This window comes from Xenopus laevis, chromosome 2L (genome assembly GCF_017654675.1).
Source record: "Xenopus laevis strain J_2021 chromosome 2L, Xenopus_laevis_v10.1, whole genome shotgun sequence".
Taxonomy (NCBI): Eukaryota; Metazoa; Chordata; class Amphibia; order Anura; family Pipidae; genus Xenopus; species Xenopus laevis.
In genome coordinates, this window is record NC_054373.1 from 80498837 (window position 1) to 80521377 (window position 22541).

General features: G+C 35.8%; 1 protein-coding gene across 3 annotated transcripts in view; it reads left to right on the forward strand.

The window, feature by feature from the left end:
- The window catches only part of sytl5.L (synaptotagmin like 5 L homeolog), a 74438-nt gene that overhangs the window by 40356 nt on the left and 11541 nt on the right, over nt 1-22541 (forward strand). For 2 of the 3 annotated variants that reach the window (XM_018246628.2, XM_018246627.2), the window contains exons 4-14: nt 4131-4246; nt 4920-4989; nt 6536-6640; nt 7201-7290; nt 8539-8676; nt 9465-9627; nt 12364-12487; nt 13012-13118; nt 13893-13961; nt 17142-17207; nt 21840-22015. In XM_018246628.2, coding sequence (XP_018102117.1) covers nt 4131-4246; nt 4920-4989; nt 6536-6640; nt 7201-7290; nt 8539-8676; nt 9465-9627; nt 12364-12487; nt 13012-13118; nt 13893-13961; nt 17142-17207; nt 21840-22015 — 1224 coding nt within the window. The remainder of the gene's footprint in view (nt 1-4130; nt 4247-4919; nt 4990-6535; nt 6641-7200; nt 7291-8538; nt 8677-9464; nt 9628-12363; nt 12488-13011; nt 13119-13892; nt 13962-17141; nt 17208-21839; nt 22016-22541) is intronic. The other variant, XM_018246629.2, reaches the window with a different exon arrangement.

A 22541-nucleotide genomic window follows, 5' to 3' on the forward strand; every position in this document is an offset into this window, starting at 1 on the left:
AACGACCTGGACAGTGGCATGCCAGAGGGGGATCAAGGGCAAAAATGTATCTGAAAAATCTGCCTGTGTGTGCTTGGAAGAGATAGTGTAGGGGGAGAGCTGTTAGTGATTTCAGGGACAGATGATAGTAAGTTTGCTGGCTAGTAATCTGCTTGATACTGCTCTGTATTGGAGGGACAGAAGTCTGCAGGGATTTGAGGGACATTTTAGCTTAGGTAGCTTTGCTGGCTAGTAATCTACTGTTCTCTTTAAACAACTGCCATACGTTGACCTTGTAGGCATTGTTTGCCCAGTTTTTTTGGACGCAGCCACTGAAGCACAGTTGCCAGAAAAAATATGCCATATAAATGCTGAAAATAGTCATTTTTCGCCATTACGTAAAATATATTATGGCTGCTTGAAAAAAGTGACTCCGGTGTTTTTTCTGGAGACGGTAATATTATGGATATTTAGACAGAATGGGAACAAGGTCACACAGCTCGATGGCGGGTTGAAGAAAACAGTGTGCAAATAATGCCTACAAGGCCAACGTATACACTACTACAGCGGTGGATACGGATTACGTAAAATATATGAATGCTGCTTGAAAAAAGTGACTCCGGTGTTTTTTCTGGAGACGGTAATATTATGGATATTTAGACAGAATGGGAACAAGGTCACACAGCTCGATGGCGGGTTGAAGAAAACAGTGTGCAAATAATGCCTACAAGGCCAACGTATACACTACTACAGCGGTGGATACGGATTACGTAAAATATATTATGGCTGCTTGAAAAAAGTGACTCCGGTGTTTTTTCTGGAGACGGTAATATTATGGATATTTAGACAGAATGTGAACAAGGTCACACAGCTCGATGGCGGGTTGAAGAAAACAGTGTGCAATAATGCCTACAGGGCAAATAATGCCTAAAAGGTCAACTTATACACTACTACAGCGGTAGTAAAATAAAAAAAAGTAAAATAAAAAAAAAATGAATATTAAAAAAAAAAAATTAAAGTTGGTGCTGCTGAACTACTAGGAGCAGCAGATTAGCACACCAGTCCCACTCCCCAACACTGCTAGACTAATAGCACTGGGCTCTTATAGTAGTAGTAGTAGTAGTAGTAGTAAAACAACAAAAAAATAAATAAAAGCAGTCCTTACAAGGACTACTGTTATTGCAGCAGTCAGCAGATGAGATCAGAAGCAGGACAGCTGCCCACTGCAGCTACATACAGAGCACTGCAGTAGAAGGTAGATTACTAGCCAGCAAAGCTACCTAAGCTTAAATGTCCCTCAAACCCCTGCAGACTTCTGTCCCTCCAATAACAGAGCAGTATCAAAACGATTACTAGCCAGCAAACTTTCAACTGTCCCTGAAATCACTAACAGGCAGCAGCTCTCTCCCTACACTATCTCTTCAGCACACACAGGCAGAGTGAAAAAACGCTGCAGGGCTTCGGTTTTTATAGGGAAGGGGAGTGGTCCAGGGGAGAGCTTCCTGATTGGCTGCCATGTACCTGCTGGTCTGGGGTGAGAGGGCAAAAAAAAGCGCCAACAATGGCGAACCCAAAATGGCGAACGTCGCGCGACGTTCGCGAACTTCCGGCGAGCGCGAACACCCGATGTTCGCGCGAACAAGTTCGCCGGCGAACAGTTCGCGACATCTCTATTCCTTAACCCCCAACTCCTTTAGTTCTATTCATATCAAAGAAACGCCATCGAAACCTATGTATGCCTGCTCGGCATTCCTTGTTTTGATACATTGGATAGAATTGTGACGGGAGTAATTTGTCCTGGCCGCAGGTATTCTGAAGATATTGAGGAAACACTGCATTGTGAGTGATATTGCACTTTGCACACTGCAGTTGCAGTTGTAAACCTCTTTTGAGTATTTGCTAATGAATACATCTCTTCTGTTTTATATTTCCAAGATTATTTTATATTAATCAGATAAAACAATTACTACCTTGCAAATATCATCAGAGAACAGCACAATTTAAAAGTCAAGCAATAAAGATTTCACCTTTCAGTTCCGAATCTGTTGTTGCCTTACTTATTTCCTCCCTGCTATTTTCTGCTATTACACTCCTCTGCTTCAGGCCCAAACATATTTATGTTAGATAGAGGGTCACAAAGCAATCACCATCAGAAATCCCTCAAATAGGACTGAAAGCTTTAGAGATCGTATCTCCTATAATTGCACATCTATTCTGCTATTGATGCACTTCAGTGAACATCTAGAGGCAAGCCTCAACAGTATACTTTAGTGTCCATTTTATATGAGATGAAGTATAACCTTGGTGTGCAGTTTAGCTTGACATTTATTTAAAAAAATAACACTTTTCTACCTGACCAGCTCACTTCTCTACATACACAAATAATACTCATGTTCTGCATTTCTAGAGTGTCATGTTACAATGAATGTGTTTCATGCAGCAGAATACTGTGGTGGGGATTGCTTTATCCTCTCTGCTGGTCACTTAAATTATTTTCCCTTGTTATTAGTGCCTGTACCTTGAGCTGCACATTTTGTTGTGTATAAACAAAATGTAAAAGTGGTAATGATGCTGCTTCTCTGCATGCATTATACGTTATGTGTACATATGAATAGTTGCAAAAAATTGTTGAGCTGTTTTCATTTTTTGCAAGTAGGCTTCTACCCATTCCATATTAAAAAATGTGACACATAAAATTGCAGAGAGATAGATGAGGGTGCAGTTTTACCCATTAATGGGGGAAATACTTTACTCCCTCTTTCAATACTATTATTTCCAGTTATTTTGTGTTTGTCATCTTTAATCAGCATTTTTATAGACAGCACATTTAAAATAAATGAAACCTTGTTTCACAAACACAAAATAAAAACGCTAATGTGTTTTTAATGTATTGTACTCAAATCAGCATCTTTTTTGGTTTCACTGTGTATTTTGGGATTAGAAATAATATGGAGTTTAACCTTTTTTACAACCCTTGCTATAGTCATCCTGTGAAATAAGACAAGGAGTTGGGGTGCACACACAAAACTGTGTTTTCTTGTATGTCTATACCATGGTCACTGCCCATTTGTCTGTATCAGAAAAAAGGAAAAATGGAGAAGGGATATTTGAGTTCATGAATGAATTAGAAAAGTGAGTGGAGAGCAGAAGAAAAAATATTTGGAGAGTGGGCCTCAGGGTACACTATTCTTTATAAGGACTGTGCCTTAATGCTCATACTTTAGTTTGCCTTAAAGTGATACACAAAAAAAAATGTTGTACTTTATATATGTATTTTAAATGTTATCTATAGGTCATGTTAATCGTTTCTTGCTAATATATCTGCTTTTGTATGTAATGGTTGTTTAAATTTCGAAACCTGACTGTTTTGCCAGCCTGACTGTGCCTTCTTACCATGTAAGTTAGAGTTTCTAATGCTAACAGACAACTGCTGCACGAATATGGCAGCCCCTTCATAGAGGAACACCGGGGATCAGAAAGTCAATGTAAAAATATTGGCCAAATATAAACAACATGCAAACACAATGTTATGATAGTGATGTTAAAAAGATTTAATTTATAATGTCAGTATCTCTTTAAAGAGACACTAAAACAAAAAAAATCACCTTAACTTAAAATTATGTTAGAAAAGGGAAATACTTCTATTAGGCTTAGATTTATGGAATCCCTGTGTACATCACTGCTTTGCTTAATATTCGTCATGTTCAGCATTGTTTTGCTCTCTTTGTCACTAGACTATGCCATTGTTGGTTTATTGTAACATGTTACCAGACTGACAATGGGCTTTCAAATTAAAAACAAAACAAAACCAGGAGGGTTACTGGAACCATACACAGACCAAAGAAACTCATGTACGTAATGGAATCCTCCAACAGAATCATTACCACCATTTTAGATGGAAATTACATTATGGATGAATTATATATGATTCTCCTTTTATTAACTATTTAAGTGTCAGATAGATGCTGTGCTGCAGATCTAAAGTTTCATACAGTGTGGAAAGGGGGCTCCACCACTTAAAGGGGTAAACACAAAATAGTGGACCTTTAACATAAAATTAGCAGCACTTTTCATAAATTATTATAAAAGGATCAAAGAAGAAAGGGATAAAAGTATGTTTTCTTAAAAAAAAAATACTTTTTGTGTTGCAGACAGCTAAAGTTAACAACAGGTGATTGGTTTTGTGAAGAACGCGGCAAACGTTTCAGGATTGGCACTGTTTATGGAAGCGACATAGTCCGAAAATCTCTCTTAAGAAAGATACCAGGTATATGGCACATTTATTTGGGTTATTTTCTCATGTTGTAGATACAACAGTAAGAAGTATGACCATTTAAATACTTATGGCCATGAGTTATCCAATATAGTTATAGAGGTACAGAAAGAAAAAATGTAAAAAGAAAGAAATATTATTCTTTAGTTTTGCTTACAGTTAATTTTCCCTATTTGTCAAGATGTTAACATACTGTACAGGTATGGGATTCATTATCTTAAATTTTTTAAAATTGTTTCCTTTTTCTCTGTAATAATAAAACAGTACTTTGCGCTTGATCCCGACTAAGATCCATATTGGAAGCAAAATAGTCCTATTGTGTTTAATTAATGTTTAAGTGACTTAAGGCACAGAGATTCAAATTGCAGAAAGACCCCTTATCCAAAAAACCCCAGGTCCCAAGCATTCTGAATAACAGGTCCTATACCTGTACTTATACTGTAATCAACCCAGCATTATAACAGCTGTCACGCATTATGGGGAAGTCTCCCACAATTCCCAGTAATCAACAGTGACTTTATCTTACAACAAATGCCAATATATCATCAGGTTAAGCACTGCATATTATTTGTAGAGGCATGGACCTTTCTGCTTCACACTGCCTTTGGGGAATGTATTCTTCTGTTTGATTATAAAAAGAAAATAATTTAATTACTTATTTTTACAGCGGTAAGCAAACCTGATGAAGAGGTAGGAGATTCAGGCAAACAGGTCCCAGCAAATGTGCAAAATGGGAGGTAATTACTGTTTTTCTATTGCTATCCTGCATCGCCCATCTCTCCATATATATATATATATATATATATATATATATATATATATATATATATATATATATATATATATATATATATATATATATATATATATACTGTATAAATGCTTGTTAAAAGTCAGCATTGTTGCTGTTTCATGTGAAGGGGGACAAACTCAAAAATGACACCTTCTCTGCAATAGAAATACAATTCTTTTCTATAATAATCCCACCCCATCACAGTGCCCTGGTCAGTTTGGTCAGTAGTGTATATATAGTATAATTACTGTAATAATGTACAATAATTGCCGTAAATATAATTTTGATAATTTCCTTCTGGGAAACTGTGGCAACCCATGTTTTCACCTTTTGAGAAATAATCCCCATAGAGTACCTGGTGAACTGTGCTAAGTGATGGCATTAGTGTTTTATTGAGACACAGAGCTTCAAGGGGCAATTTTAGAGATATAGCTATTTGTTGTCTGAAAAACAAGTCCTATGGGCATACATCATTGGAAGTACATCATATCTAGGCTAATGCTTAGAGGTTTTAGTTAGAGAATGTGTTATTTAAAGACCCAAATATTTGAGCTTTTTTGAATAACAGTTTTCATTGAATACATACAGATAACCCAAGATGGATCAAGAATTAGATTAAAGGGGGGGGGGGGAATGTAAAAAAAAGGCACAACTTTTGCCCAAATGTAAAATTATTTTCGAGGATAGACGAAGCATAAATGATGTTGTTACAATGCATGGAGGTTAACAAGTCTGTTGTTCATGTTTGTATTTAAAAGGAGAACTATTGTGAAAATGAAATTTAATATAAGCTTCATCATACTGAAATAAGAACCTTTCTAAATACAATCATTTAAATATTATGTACTGTTTCTGAAATAAGCAAGTTTATCTTCACTATCCCTCTCTCAGCATTTGTTTCTCTTCATTCTGTCTTTATGCAGGAGTTGGGTGCCAGATAGTCATTGACAGGTAGAGCCAATATATCTTATAGGGGGGCTCATTTTGCCTATAATATGTATTAGAGCTCACTCTATTGAAATCACTGGAAATCATGTCTCTCTACATGCAGAATTTGTGCAAAAGGCAGTTATTTTGTTAGATTTTGTTTGTACTGGAATCAGTTATTTGAATGATTTCTAATACATCTGTTAGGAAAGGAATCTCCCCTATAAGATATATTGGATCTTACTGTCAATGACACCCAACTGCTGCATGAAGACAGAATAATGAGAAATAGATGCTGAGAGAGGGATAGTGAACATAAACTTGATTATTTCAGAAACATGCAGGATATTTAATTGATTGTATTGAGAAAGTATCTTATTTCAGTATGCTGAAGTGTATATTACATTTTTATTTTCGCAATAGTTCCCCTTTAAGTAAAAATGTAAAATCTTAAATACTCTGAAAAGTGATTTTGACAGATAACTCTAAGGCTATTTTTTATCTCTGCTGTTTTATTTCTGCCATATAATTTAAAACTAGTGATCATTTCATTTTCCAACTAGTGTTTTGGAGAACAAATCTGCAAAAGGAGATGATGGAAGAAGCATTAGATCAGATATTGATAACCAAAGCTTGTACAGCAACAGGTCATTGCCTCGTAGTGACAGGTGAGAGAGATATTCACTTCTATTTCTTATCATTTCATAAAGAGAAAAATATTAATGCAAAGCCAAAAATACTACTCTAACCATGCAAAATATATGTCAGTATAAATACACTAACTACTGTAGGTGTTTACATACTAATATAGGTAGATGCATACAATCTGGAAAATCCATAAAACAGAAAATGGGATAAGAATAACTGTATTAAGTTTTAGAAATGTGTCCAGAATAGTTGGAATGGTTCCATTCTTGTAAATTGGAGGCACTCTGCCTATGGAACACTGCCATTAATACACAGCACAGGAAAATCAGGATTCCGTGCTCTTTAAAGATTCTTGCAATGGTTGTCATAGGCAGAATGTTAATTAGAATGTTAGTTGTTCAGTGAGATTTTGTTATATATGTATAAGTAAGTTATATATGTATAATATATGTATAAGGAATTTGCTATAAATGTACAGGTATAAGGAATCTGAACACACAGATCAAAGAGAGAGTAATGTTTTTTTGTCTGGTGAAAACTTTCTGCAACATTTCATTTATTGACTGATTTTACTCTTAAGGATAAGCAGTTTATTTGACAAAGTGACTGGAAAGAAAGCAAAAAGCAAAGAGGATGACACTCTGAGCTTACAGAGCGTAAGATCTGATAGGTGAGCATGTAGAATTTTTATCTGTTTTTTGTATTTGATTTTTCGAAATGATAATTGTAACTGTAACTATGGGACTATGAAGCATAAAACTAGACTACAGTACTGTACCTAAAACTCAGATTTTAAATAGAAAGTATAAGTGCTCAGATGCCATGTTGGCCAATACTTTGGTAATACAGAGGTTTTTTGGAATTTTTGGGTTCAAGCCTCCCTGTTGTGGTCCATGTTTAACCCAGGCTATTCTTTAGCTCATAATAAAGTTACAGGTACAAAACACATTTTGGCATTATAGATAAAAGCTGTTCATGTTGTTGTTCCCTATACTCTACTTTTCCAGTGGGCCAGCATTTCAATTTTGAATACATTAAGGCAATGGTGATGGTATTGTATGCATAATGTTTGATCTCATACTGGTCTAGTACTGTCCCATCTAGCTCCTAGTTTATCTGTGTACATAATACACAAACTAGATTCTTAGCAACTTTCCAGTGTACATTAATTTTAACTACAGTCATTTTAAAGTTTAAATTGCAACTGAAAGAAGTATTTGTTTGCCAATACAAAATTAGCCAGCTCTTCTCCAACCAAGTCTACAATTCCCACAATGCCTTACATTCTTCTCCATATGTCTTTTGCAGTGTTTCAAGAGGCAGCAGCACAGAGAATGGATAATATAAATTATGCCTTCAACAGTAATTACATTTACAAATGTATAATGTATACTGGAAAGTTGCTTAGAACTATTTTTGAACAAACATAATATCTAAGCCTACTGGGATAATATCTTAACATCTACATTTACTTTAGTATAGGTATCAGAATATGTATAGTTTATATGTGTGAGCATATAGAGAGGTATATATTTGCATGTGTATATATGTACACTGGGTTTGTTTGGAGGGGTTGAACTTAATTGACTATAGCATTTGTTAACTCAATTTAATATGTAAATACATTTTCGTTCCTCACTCTTTTCAAAAAAGAGTTTGGGGATGGAGTTTGCCTTTAACATCAGGCACCCTCACCTGCACTTATTGAATCTTGTGTTGAATAAGTGGGATGCCTTGTATACTCTATAGGCTTGTCAGGAGACTTCATTCTCCCACCATGTCTGCTTTTGGGGGTAGTGTGGGAAACTAACAAACGAATTAATAAATCTGAACTTCACAATTTGTCACATCAGTTGAAAAACAAGACTTTAAAGGGCCCGACTATTTGACATTAATGTTGTGGTTAATTATTCCACAGGAAAGCTAAAGTGATTGTTCACTCAGATTCATCACAAGCAGATCTCACCGAACAGGAGAACACTGACAAGATAAGTCAAGCCAGCTTTAAAGTTGATGTGCTTTCTCAATCCAGACCTGGTTCACCTGTTTCTGCAAGGTACAAGCTCATTGCAATATATAGAACAGCAAAAAAAAAAGAAAAACACTCTATTTGAACCTTCATGCTATGCTTCTTGTGTAGCAAAGCAGCTGGGTTGTTGTAGATGGCCAATATATAACTCACAGGGTGTTATATAATACGCTGACCCAGGTACCCATACAGGTCCAGGTTTCACACTAGGTTATTTCAAGAGCAATAGAGGAAAAAGATGTTCTCCGCAACTATCACCCTAATTGGCCTTCAAACAGAGACCCCCCCCAACCACTGCTCCAGTTTCACAGTAGGTTGGTCATGCCAACAGTTTGAAAACCAGTGCATTTGTTTTTATGTTATTAGATAATCTATTAAATTGCCTCTGCTGAGCCCTTTTGTTTAGCCATGTCTAAACACTGTAGTTAATCGAATTCTATAAGATCAATAAGTCAAATCAAATCTTTCATTGTGTTGAGGTGACTCCTTTTCCATATTTCCATACATTAATATATGCTATTGGTCGAATATCGAGGGTTAATTAATCCTTCACTCGAGCTAAATAAATGTGCCCCTTAATGTTCTCTAATGAGAAAGAAAAAAAGGAAACTACATGAAAAGATTTTATTCTAAAATGTTTGCGCAGCTATAAACTATATGACATTTATTTTTCATGTATTATCGGTTAACCCACTCTTGTTTCTTTGCTTTTAAACATTGTCAGTGTTTCTTTGCTTTTAAACAATGTCAGTATTGTACAACAAATTTGCTAAAACCAAAGATTCAGCAGATATTTTTTTTTTTTTTGATTCTAGAGGGAGTGTGGATTCCTTGGATGCTGGTGTTTCAAGTCCCAATCCCAAAGGCAATGCACCATCTTCTTACGAAAGTAGCAGCATAAATGTCATTGGTACATTACCTTCAAGGCAGAGCTCCCCAACTCCAAGGAAGCTCAGTGCGGCTTCCAATAGTCATTCGGTCAGTAGTACAGATGAAGCCACTTGGATTTGTGAGTTAAATGCGTCATGACTCAGGGGTAATTGAAGAAACTGTGTTATCTTAAGTCATCTTAACTCATTTAATGCATTTAACCTTTTCATTAGCATACCAAAGCTCCATTGTTCACAATGGTGAATGCTTTAATTAGATGGGTTGTTGTGACACAGTTTTCTGTGTTAAATGAGATAAATGGGATATCTGTGTTTAGTTATTCTGTGTCAAACAGACAAACCAAAGTGGCTGCATCTGTATATGTTCTCTTGGTACTGCAGAAAATTCTTTCCATCCTCTGATAATCTGTTTTGTGTATATGGCAGCATACCATGGAATCCTTTACAGACTTGCATTTGTTTCTTTCTCTTAACCCCATGCATATTAAAACCCATAGGGATAATACCTACTATACCTGGCATAGGCAGGTCAGATGACATTAGGATATATATTGGTGCCTTAATTCTCTATATTTGTGTCTGCAACTTCTGCTTTTTTTTCTTTTCTAGACATACTTATAAACACTCTTGTAACTTTTTGTCTGAACTGTTTGTGTCACATAACTTGTGGAAGTTTTCATTTGCATGTTCAACCTTCCCATTCCTGTGCTTGATTTTTAAATGCATGCCTTGGTCTGGTTATGGTCTGCTTTTCTGTCTTCTGTCATTTCCCTTCTCTCTTTAAGCATTCATGCAGTTTATTTCCAAACAGGAGACATGTCCATCTGTGCTGCTGATTTGCTTTGTCTATGTCAAGGATGTTCCTAAACTAAAACTGCCATCTGCTGCTGTATCTCACAACAGCTATTTAATTTTTGGGTGACATCTTCATCCATGCTCTTTCTCTTTCTGCTTTATCTGTGACTGCATCTTTGGTCATTCCTTTATCTATAAACTTGCTAAAATACAATATTTCTCTATGTTTTAGGTAACGAGTAAAGCGTCTTAAACCACGGCAAAGAAATGTAACTAATCAATTCCGTATTTTGACAGGAAATTAGATGATGGGGAACAGTGTGTTCTTATTAATATTTCTTGAAATTAGTACTCATTCTTAGTACGTGTTGTGGTTTAGGCACCCTATATTTTGCTCATAAACCTTATATTTAAAGCTTTTATAGTGTACAGGTATGGGATCCGTTATCTGGAAAGCTCTGAATTACAGAAAGGCCATCTCCCAAAGACTGCATTTTATCCAAATAATCCAAGTTTTTAAAAAATAATTTCCTTTTTATCGTAATAATAAAACATTACCTTGTACTTGATCCAAACTAAAATATAATTAAGCCTTATTGGAGGCAAAACAATCCTATTGGGTTTCTTTAATGTTTACATGATTTTAAAGACTTAAAGGGGACCCGTCACCCCAAAAAAATATTCAAAATCCTATTTTATCACATTAGTCAAGCAAAATTAACTTTAATTAGACTCTATAAATTATTTGAATCTTGTTTCCTTCAGTCTGGGAATAAATAATTATAGCAAACAGGCAGCAGCCATTTTGTGGACACTGTTATTAAGACAAACCTTGTATCATCTCAGAATCTTGTTTGTGCACCAGAATGGGGGACCTGATGTCCATCCCCATGCCCTGGCTACACAATTAATTGGTAAAGAGAAAGAGGGAATGTGGGGAGAGCCGTGACATCTAGGAAGTGCTGAATGGAAAGTGAAAGTAATTTTCTGCCCCGCCTCTATGCCCAGGGCATAGAGGAGGGGCAGACAATATTTGATTGACAGCTGAGATTTTTAAATGAGCTTACAGCAACTATGAATGCTTTAATAAAACATTTAAATTGGATTTCATGTTTAATTTGAAAAGGACTTTTATTATACAGATTTTTGTGTCTGGGTGACAGGTCCACTTTAAGGTAGGAATATCCAAACTACAGAAAAATCAGTTATCCATAAAACCACGGGTCTCTAGCATTCTGGATAACAGGTCCATACCTGTAATATGAAATGCTTATTGAAAAGGATATGAGAGAGGTGCATTTTCTTAAATTATTATTAAATAGCACTATTGTCTCCCACAGCTTTTTACAAAGTAAAAGTGGGCTATTAGAGATGCTGTTTTACTAATTAGTCCACAGGCCAAACAGATGGAGACCTTAGTGTATTCAAATATACATAGGTCTACATATTAGAAGGGGTCGCACACAGAGAAAATAGCTGAAAGTATCATAACTCTCCATTTACTCAACTGCCAAAATGAAATTTTCAAATGTATCCGATTCCAGAACAGTCCAATATTCACAGCATACTGATATCATTCAGGATGAGAAGGTCACCCTAGCCATACCAATAAACATAATGTAATGGTACATGTATGGCCAGCATAAGGTGATAGACACATATGGCATCATTTACACCTACAAATAATGACATTTTACTGAAGCAAAATACACATTGTAGATTTAAAAATAATATCAGAACAAATGGATCTTTGATGCTGGGGGAGTGCTCTTTTGAGTAATTTTGCAATTTACAATGATTTTTGCTCTTTCGTTTTTGTGCTATTCACTGTTTTACTCTTCTAATATTACACTTTTACAGTGGAGCTCTGAACTGCTGTGCCGGCCACAGGAAGAAGTGGTACTTTTCATTACCAAAAAATCAGTTTCTCTCACACAATTCAATTCAGTTTATGTTGTTAGAGTCCCTATGACATTGATGAAGTTTGTGTGCATTAAAATTATTAACATATGTCTTATATTGTCAACAGCGCTCTGGTATGCAAGATGGCATTAAGACAAGTTCCAGCATACCAGAAGACATTTCAAAGGGGCATGAAAGACGAGTTTCTGCTACTCCTTCATTAGTTATATCCAGAGCATCCTTATCATCAGGTAGGCCTACAATTTTAGCCAGTGGACAGGTCTTCAGTTGGTTTATAATAATTACCTACCTTTTAAGTTTTTAAGTCTACAGAAAAACCCTTGAGCAGCGGGATCCAATATCAGCAATTCATTTGAAAGACCTAGGCAATATGAAACAAAAGTAATTTACACAATAGGCTTATTCCTTTCTATAACATAAATACCATAAAACAACTGGATTAGTAATCTGTAATGTACCTCTAGATTAAAACACGTTTTTTGGTTCAGCATGGCAGCTTCCTCACATTTCCAAAGAAGCTTACTTGCAGAAATGGAATGGTCTATGCACACATTAGAACAAATGAAGAATAATTTAATTTGCCCTAATTATAAATGTTTCCGTTTTAATGGATGAAAATATGATAATAATAACACTCATCTAGGACTACTTTATGTTAAAATTGTTAAATGGAAAAGCATCTGCATACTGCAATACTGCACTACTATTTAGCAACTATACTTTCCCAGTAACGCGAAAAACATTTCTTTTACAGGTCACAGCAAATCTGAATTTGATTTAAGTGGCAACTTCACAGACGAAAACCTGGAAAGCATAAGCGTGAGGAGCAAATCTGTCCCAGACCACTTAGATAAGGATTCTGTGAGTTGTTTGATAACAGAATAAATACCCAAATTCAGCCAAATATATCATATAATCCCCTGTATGTGAAAGATATAAATGTCATCCTTGCTTTATGTATCTAATTTGGTTATTTGAATGATCACTCCTTTCTACTTTTTCATTCTTTCCTTGTTTATAAAAGTCAATTGTGTTGCCCTAAACCAAGAGCCACAAGAAAACAATAGTTTTTTTTTAAACAACTTACGTCTTAGTATTGAATGAAGCTAATTTTAAGTATCACTTCCCAATGCAATATAGAAAAAAGCGCTGCACTGTCTGTTTGTAATATTGATTGCCATCATGAGAGCTTCAGGATACAGATTGGTATAATAAGTGTCTTGGTTCTTTGCGTATGTTGAATAAGCTGTGATCGTCACTGCTAAAGTGTGTTAGCAAATTATCTCCAATAAGTGTTAATACAGCCGACACCCTTAGGAAAGGAAGATTAAAGTGGTAGTTCACCTTGTAAAATGTAGCTGCCAATATTGATTTTATTTCAGTTGTTTTCTACTTTATATTTTTTACCAACTTTTCTGCAATTTAAAAAACACAGTATTATTTTGTACTTTAAATAACCCAAAATGGAGCACCTCTGTGTTGCCACAAGGCTAATTTAAATGTCACTATATTGTTCTTTGTATTTAGATAATCAGATGGGATTAAATGAAAATTCTTCCCCACATCAATTCAATTTGGCTTGAAACAACAAAAGATGTTTTTATTCTATTCATCTTTGTCTCCTTTTTTTCCCAGGAATACCTAGATAAGATTGATGAAGATTTTGATGATTTGGGGCCATCAACAAATATGACAAAATCAATGGTAAGAACAGCTTTCATTATTTTGAGTTAATTTAGCTGTGCATTTCGTATACAATGTTAACACACATGCAGTGTAAACTATTGTTGGTTAAGTGGAAATGCACTTTGATTAAATGGAATTAGGTACTAGAGCAGTTCACCTTAAACTTCACTTTTAATATGATGTTGATCATTATACTATGGTACAATTTGCAAACGATTTTTTATAATATTTTTTTATAGTTTTTGAGCTATTTAACTTTATATTGTGTCCCTCTCTCAAGCCAGACATAGACAATAGTGATCTGCGAGATTTGAGCACCAGTTGGGTGGGTTTGGGTTCAAATTTGGCCAGCCATTGTGGGATAGGGTTGGGTATAGGCCGGACTTGGGAAGTACACTCCTCTACTGCTCCCAAAGATTCCCTGTCTTGGATTTAGAGGCATTTTGCAGAGTTAGGGTTGAGTGCGGGTTACGTTTTTGCTGGTTATGGTCGAGTGTGGGTTGAGGTTTTCCTAACCCACACATCACTAATAGGGAACATTTCTGATATGAATATTTTGTATTGATTATGTTTCTATCCAGATCCTCCCATATTCATAGAGTTGCCTAGTGAGCAAAACAACTAAAGTTTCATATATTGCTAATGATGGACAGATTTACTTACCGCAAATTCAGTGTGCAATTTCAAAATACAATTACATGTATTTTTACACACTATGCAAAATTTTTTCCCATAATTCCAGCATAAACGTCCTGACACAATTGTGACTTGTGTTAAAGCAATACTGACACTTTCCTGTAAAAATCATAGGAATGTGTCAGTATCAAGTATGTGTGGGTGCAGCACATACTTGATGCTGACACATTCCTATGATTTTTATAGGAAAATGTCCATATTGCTTTAAGATAAGAATGATTGCACATTCACTGCTACATGAATCAGATCAAACTTACACACTCTGCATCAAAATGACATCTATTGACAGCCATGGCAACTACCACCTCCAAAGATGATTTCCCTGCATAAATATAATGAAAGCTATAAAATAGCTTTAATCAAAGTATAAGTAGTGGCTTTGGATGCAAGTACCTTAAGGAATGGAAAAATCTGCACAAAACGTTGCACAGTTACAACTGTATTTTCTCTCGTAAATGACTCCTGTAGTGCCTTGCTAAATACTGGTTATTACTAGATACTGTGTATTGGCTCATTCATCTTTAGACACTTATAAGAAAAGAACTGAACAATCCATATACAAATCTCATAGCAGATGTGCTTCCCTTCAGCTGTAGTGCCACAGTTTTACCTTTTGAACTCACAGGTCAAAGTAGTAAAGAAATATCCAGTATTTTCGGGATCATTTAACTGAAATAGGCATTGATTTTTTCCATTTGTGAATAACAGAGTGGTAGTAATTGTTAATGAACCATGCTTTTGGTTTTAAATAGACAAGATAAATCCCAGCTCTATCTAAAGCACTTTTCTCTTATAAATTGTGGAGGAAAGTAAGAGCTATAGCATGGAAGGAAAGAACAGGCACAGCATATATATGGCTCACTGTGCCAAATATATATTTATTAAAGCTCTTTTATTTAAAGTAATGTTGTGACATGTTAGAGTGTACCGAATGCACTGTGTGATATGTGTGATATTACTTTATATGTAATATTATTTGACCTCTTATTTTCTCCCTAAGCAGAATCTGTGTTTTGGGTTTTGTTAAAACTTATACAAAATGGTATGATTAGCTAAATTTTGGTATTGGCCCTGGATCAGTCCCTTCACAGTGGAGGTCCCATGATTTCATTGTTAGAAGTCAGTTTTTACTGACCAATCGCTGAATAACATATATTTATGTAAAAGGGTTTCTTTTATAACAACTGTATTGTTATACATATGATTTTGTCATGTGTTGTAGATGTGGCACATAATGCTCCTATTCTTCAAAGCAGAGAAAGCCCCCAACATTTTCTCTTAAACATAGTGTGGTAATTATGACTCATTATATAATTTAGCAGTATGTTTTTCAAGGTATGTCTGTTGTCCAAGGCCAATGTGGATTATTGAGTATATAGTAAATAAATTTAGGAGTGGTTTACTTGCAATTCTTGGCAAAAATGCAATTGCAACATTCTCTAGATTGCAATTTTTCTCTCCCCCCTCAATTCCATATGCAGGTAGGGGCCTATTGAGGCATCAAGGGTTAGTGGGTAAAGGGCAATGAGTAAGGGGTAAATGGCCTTTGATAAAGGTCGGACAAAACAATCTTTGAGCATTTTCAAAAACCTTTTAAACTCTTTTTAAAGAGTAGATGCTGAGGTTAGAATTTGGGGTAATAGTAGGTGTTTTTGTGTGTCTGGTTATTTTGCTTTACATAATTACAAGAATTTCTAAGGTACCCAGGGTTTGGGTGTTTTATAGCTTAACGGAACCTCTCTAATTGAGCTATAAAGACAGTACATCTGAAACCATAGCCTAGGTGTCATTCTTAGGTATTAGTTTCCTCTGGGATATCTCCACCCTTCTATTTGTTTCCTTTTCTATGAACTTCCCTGTATTTAATTGAATTCTAAGGAATACCAGAAGATTCTATCTTTTTGCAGTACACATGACTCTTTGGAAATGATCACAATATAATCATCTTTCTGTGATCAACTTTAGCACTAGTCACTTTGTTGTTTAATGAATTTGTTTACAACCTTTTAGTAGCCTAATTGTTACTTATATAACATCATACACAGCACTTGTCACTTTAATGATATTGGGGGCTGCACCTGCCCCCAGAATTTTCTGCCTCAGTTCCATAAGCACATGTGGGCAGGCAGCCGATAAGTTAAAAGTTAAAAAAAAGTCAAGCCAATGTTATTAAATGGGTGGTTCAACTTTAAGTTAACTTTTAGTATATTATAGAAATTTTGCCTGGTTGCTAAGGTAAACGAGACCCTAGCAAACACATAGCCACTGAAATTCCAAACTGAAGTTTGCAAAAATCTTTTTTTTGCACATGGACCAACTCTGCCTGTTATCATTGTGAAGCAGTGCAAGTTATCCTGTGCCTACAAAAACATTCACTGGCAATCAGACTGCTTCATGCTCCATGACCCTTATAAATACCTAAAAGAAGATTTGCTTGCCTACTGCTCTCTGCTTGTGTCTTTAACACACTTTGCTCTGTCCTTCTGTACTTTCTCCTAAAAGAATGCTCACACATTATCTGACAGGAAATGGACCCACTTAAATGTCCCTGATGCAGATGCTGATACAGTGAGTTCTTTGTGGTCTTCTGTGGTCATGTTTTGTTATATTTCCTACAAATGTTTCCATGTTATCTTTATCCATTCATACAATTTAATTACAGTGTCAGCCCTTGTTCCATTTCTTTAAGCTACATCAAGCATTTATACATTACTACTTGTTTTAATGATATTTTAAAGTGTTGTATGACTTGTTGGTAGTGTTTGCATGCAGTATGGATCATTTTACACACCATATAATAGAACATTAAAATAGCTTGCACTTTTTTTTACCTGTAGACATTCATTTAAGGGACAAGTTAAGTCACATGGTGCCATACGTAGCTTCTCCATCACATGTTGCAAAGCCAAAGAAACCAATGCAAACATTGCAAATGCCCTGCAAATTGTACTTGGTCTTGTGTTTCCCCTAACGTTGTGCTCTAATTATACTGTATTAATATCTTTACTTATTCCCTTGTAATAATGTTTAAAAAAAACCTTGTACTTGATGTTAAATTATCCCTCATCAACTTTAATGGAAAAAAAGTGACCTTTTTTTCTTTAGAATTGTAGGTACTGTATTAAGGAAATAACCCACCACAGACTGATACAATATAATACAAATATTAATAGCAATACAAATCTGGCCCTGAAATCTAACTGTTTTATAAATTACAGGCTAAAGAACAGCAGTTTGTTAACTGATGGGCTAAAAGTTGGAGACTAAGGAATAAATGTGGTTGATAAGCACCCCCACGCAGATATACGTGGGGCATCTTATCTACAAACGCAGCCTGCAGTAGGTGCCTGCCTTGTAAGGCAGATATAATTGGCAGTTCACAGACTATTATCTAGTTGCCTGACCATATAAGTCAGTGTATGACTTTATAAGACTTTATATAGTACATATATGGCTTTCAAATCTTTTTCAAATATTCTGAAGATACATTTCTAATAATTATGATAGCTGCTCCTTAGTGTGCAGCCCTGTTAAATATATGTCAGTATTTTTAAATTCCTGCATTTTTTATGAGCAGGCTTCTACGGTGCAAATTTGTTCTGCTCAGTTCACAATTGATCATTTAGAAGCTACAGCCCCCTGGGGAAGCATGTAGATCACTTTATTCTAGCATGTAAAGAACAGATTGGGCGTTCAAGCTGTCAAGGAACACTGGGAACTTAGCGTTCTGTTCATTTTGTTATCAGGATAATAGAAAAGTACCTTATTTTCATTTTTTATTTCAAACACTGTCTTTAAAAAAAACATTCTGTAAACGGTTTACACACACTTAAAGGGATACTGTAATGGGAAAAAAACATTTTTTTCAAAATGAATCAGTTAATAGTGCTGCTCCAGCAGAATTCTGCACTGAAATCCATTTCTCAAAAGAATAAACAGATTTTTTTATATTCAATTTTGAAATCTGACATGGGGCTAGACATTTTGTCAATTTCCCAGCTGCCCCTGGTCATGTGACTTGTGCCTGCACTTTAGGAGAGAAATGCTTTCTGGCAGGCTGCTGTTTTTCCATCTCAATGTAACTGAATGTGTCTCAGTGGTACATGGGTTTTTACTATTGAGTGCTGTTCGTAGATCTACCAGGCAGCTGTTATCTTGTGTAAGGTAGCTGCTATCTGGTTACCATCCCATTGTTCTTTTGTTTGGCTGCTGGGGGGGAAAAGGGAGGGGGTGATATCACTCCAACTTGCAGTACAGCAGTAAAGAGTGATTGAAGTTTATCAGAGCACATGACTTGGGGCATCTGGGAAATTGACAATATGTCTAGCCCCATGTCAGATTTCAAAATTGAATATTAAAAAATCTGTTTGCTCTTTTGAGAAATGTATTTCAGTGCAGAATTCTGCTGTAGAAGCACTATTAACTGATTCATTTTGAAAAAACAAATTTTTCCCATGACAGTATCCCTTTAAGTATCATTTAGACCTTGCAGCAAGCACTGAAAATATATTTCATGCACTGAATCAAAATGCATTCCCTTAAAAGAATGCCACTTTGTACAGCCCAGCAGATAAACTGTTTTTGAAGTGGAATATGCTCCATCTTATTCTATGTACCAAGTACAGTTATGGTTCCTTTTATCCAGAATGCTCAGGATCTGGGGTTATCCAGATAACAGATCTTTTGATTTGGATCTTGATACCTTAAGTCTACTAGAAAATCATGTAAACCTGGGATCAAGTACAAGCTACTATTTTATTATTACAAAGAAAACAGAAATAGTTTTTACAAACTTGGATTATTTGAATAAAATAAAGTCTATGGCAGATTACCTTTCCTTAATATGGAACTTTCTGGTTAACAGGTCTCCGGATAATGGAACCCATGCCTGTACAACTTTGAGTTGCCTTTATAAAACCAGTGTCTTATTGCAGTTTACGGTTGCTGAACACAAACCATTTATGTTTTGAAAGTGCCTAATTCTGACAAATTAATACTTTTCCTAATGCACCAGAACAAACCAGTAAAGTGTGTAATGACCCCTTGCCATAATTAACAAAGCTATTACAGTATTTCTGGCTTATTTACATTAGGTCAATTTACACCAGTGCAGTAAACCATAACTGGAAATTAAATGTGTACTTTCATTATTGCTAATCTACCCAGTGTTAGTAAATGAGCTGTATCACTATGACTGTGTTAAGGCACAAGGATAAAGTAAAAGTAAATATTGAAGTAAAAAAAAAAAAGGCAAAATACACATTAACATAAAAGATTGCAATTCTAATAATACATGTGAGATCTTCACTCATATGAGGACAGCAGTGGCATTATGACAGGCAGTCAGTTCTTGTTGCTTCCATTACATCAATCATAATGCTGTAAGTTCTGGTTGCATTTGTCCTCACAGCTATTTACAGAACTGATACAACATCCTTACACTGAGTAGTCTTCAGTCAAACACAAGGTATCTATTTGAGCAAGAAGAGCCAGTTTGCTTTGCAGGTGCCATTTTGTATACTGTTCCCTTATATTACAGTTTCAGATCACAAACTACAAGGCCCATAAGGTATTTACTCACATTCAGGCTTTTTGTGCTGTTGCAATTACATGTATCAAAATGCTGCGCTCTCTAGTTGTCTTTCACACTTTTGTGGGCAGAAAGCTGATTAAAAATTAATCAAATTAAACACCGTAAAATTCAATTGCTAATTAAATTGCTAATACTGAGAGGATGAAGGTATAATGATTTATCATGGGAAAATGTGGAATTCGATTATTAGATAAGTGTTTGCCATTGAGTTAAATCTGGTCCATTGTTTAAAGGATAGGTGGCAAGTGTTTGAACAGTTTAAAGGACTGTTGCTTGTTCTTTTTTTTTAATTGACAACACCTAGGATTTCTAAAAATTATGACCAGCATAGATTACACTGGTTTATATTTAAAGATTGGCAGAATCAGATGTAGCTGTGATTGGGTGAGAAGGAATGAGTTAAGGCTGGGAAAAGCCGGGGGGGGGTCGGAGAAAAACATGGATGTGATGTCAGGTGGAGAAGCAGTTCACTTCCTTATCTTCTGAGCAGGTAGAAACTTCCCACCCACCCTCCCCGTTTTTGCATATTTTGTGAAATGTCAGGAGTTTATATACTCATAGAAAATCAGATGGCACACACAAAAGCATTCGTGCTAAATGGTTGTAGTTTTATTGAGATCCCCACAACGTTTCAGAGGCACAGCCTCCTTTCTCAAGTGCTCTTTTCTATGAGTATATGGACTATGGATACCATGCAGCAAGGATCCCAGATAGAGCACCACCCAACAAAGTGAGCAGATTCTGCAATATTATATACATTAAATGTCAGGAGTTTCTCTTTATGTTCTTATATTATATATTAATAAGCAAATGTGGATGTATTCCTGCATGTACTGTTATATTGTGGCTTCTGTACTGTTATACAGTATAAACATGAGAGAGTTTGCATGTTATTATTCATGTTAAATGAATGTCAAACGCTTGATCTAGGGAATGTTTACAGCCTCTCAGGTAAGTAAATACAATCACTTGGGGGTGCCTAACATTTGGCACCCCCAAGTGCAAGACGACTTTCCTTCTCCTTTAAAATCTCTCTGTAACCATTTGGGAACTGAGAAGACCAATTGCTGTAGTTCTGAAAGTAAAATGTTGTCCCATTCTTATCTGATATAGGATTGCAGCAGCCCAACAGTTCAGGGTCTCCTTTGTCCTATTCATAATGTACCTAATGGTTTCAATGGGTGACAGGTTTCAGACCTGAGACTGCAGGCAAGCCAGTTTAGCATCCAAACTCTTTTACTATGGAGTCATGCTGGTATAATATGTGCAAAATGTGGATTGGGATTGTCTTGCTGAAATAAGACAGGCCTTCCCTGAAAAAGACACATGGAGGACTCATATGTTGCACCAAAACCTGTATTCATTGTTAAGCATTAATGGTACAAGCTTGCCATGTCCTGTGCCCCCCATACCATCATAGGATTGCACACTAAAAAGATACTGTATATTGCTCTTATCCTCTTTAGCCCAGAGGACTCGGTGTTCAATTAAATAATAACTGGAAGGCAAAAACGTGGGCATCCTTGGAATAACATTATAAATATTATATTGACAGATAATACTGTACCTCTGTGATATTTATTACCTCTCTTTTTTTTCTTTTGCAGAGAAGTCTTACCAGCATAAGTCTTTATAGTGAAACAGGAGACTACGGGAACCTCAGGATCACAGGCGAAATCCTACTGAACATAAATTATAGCTACAAAACTGGCGCATTAAATGTTGTAGTAAAGAGCTGCAGAAATCTAGCAGTTGCAGATGAAAAGAAGAACAGGACAGACCCGTAAGCACATGCTGTTTCTTATATTTTTATTAATTATTTGCAATTACTAGCAACTCATCTTTTTAGGGCAGGGGCACACTGGCAGATTCGTGGAGATTTAGTTGCCTGGCGACTAATCACTTCTTCTGCGGGGCGACAATCTCCCCGAACTGCCTTCCCCCTGCTAAAATGAAAAATTGCCTGCACCAATGCATTGATTAGAATGGAGTCTATTGGAGAAGGTAATATATTAGCAATCAGATGACACTCACACAGCAAAATGTGCTTACTGTTTCTGGTTTATTTAGATCTCCACACAACGTTTCAGGGGGTCTACCCCCTTTCTCAAGTGTTCTATGGGAGATGGCCTTCCTTTAATTCTGAGCTTTCTGAATAATGAGTTTTAGGATAACAGATCCTATACCTGTACTAACTGCTTGGTTATTTAATAGGTTACTACACAGGAAACTTTGACACAAAAAATATATAACAAAACATCATATTTGATTGTTTATATTCATCTGCTGATAATGAGATAAAAGTTATG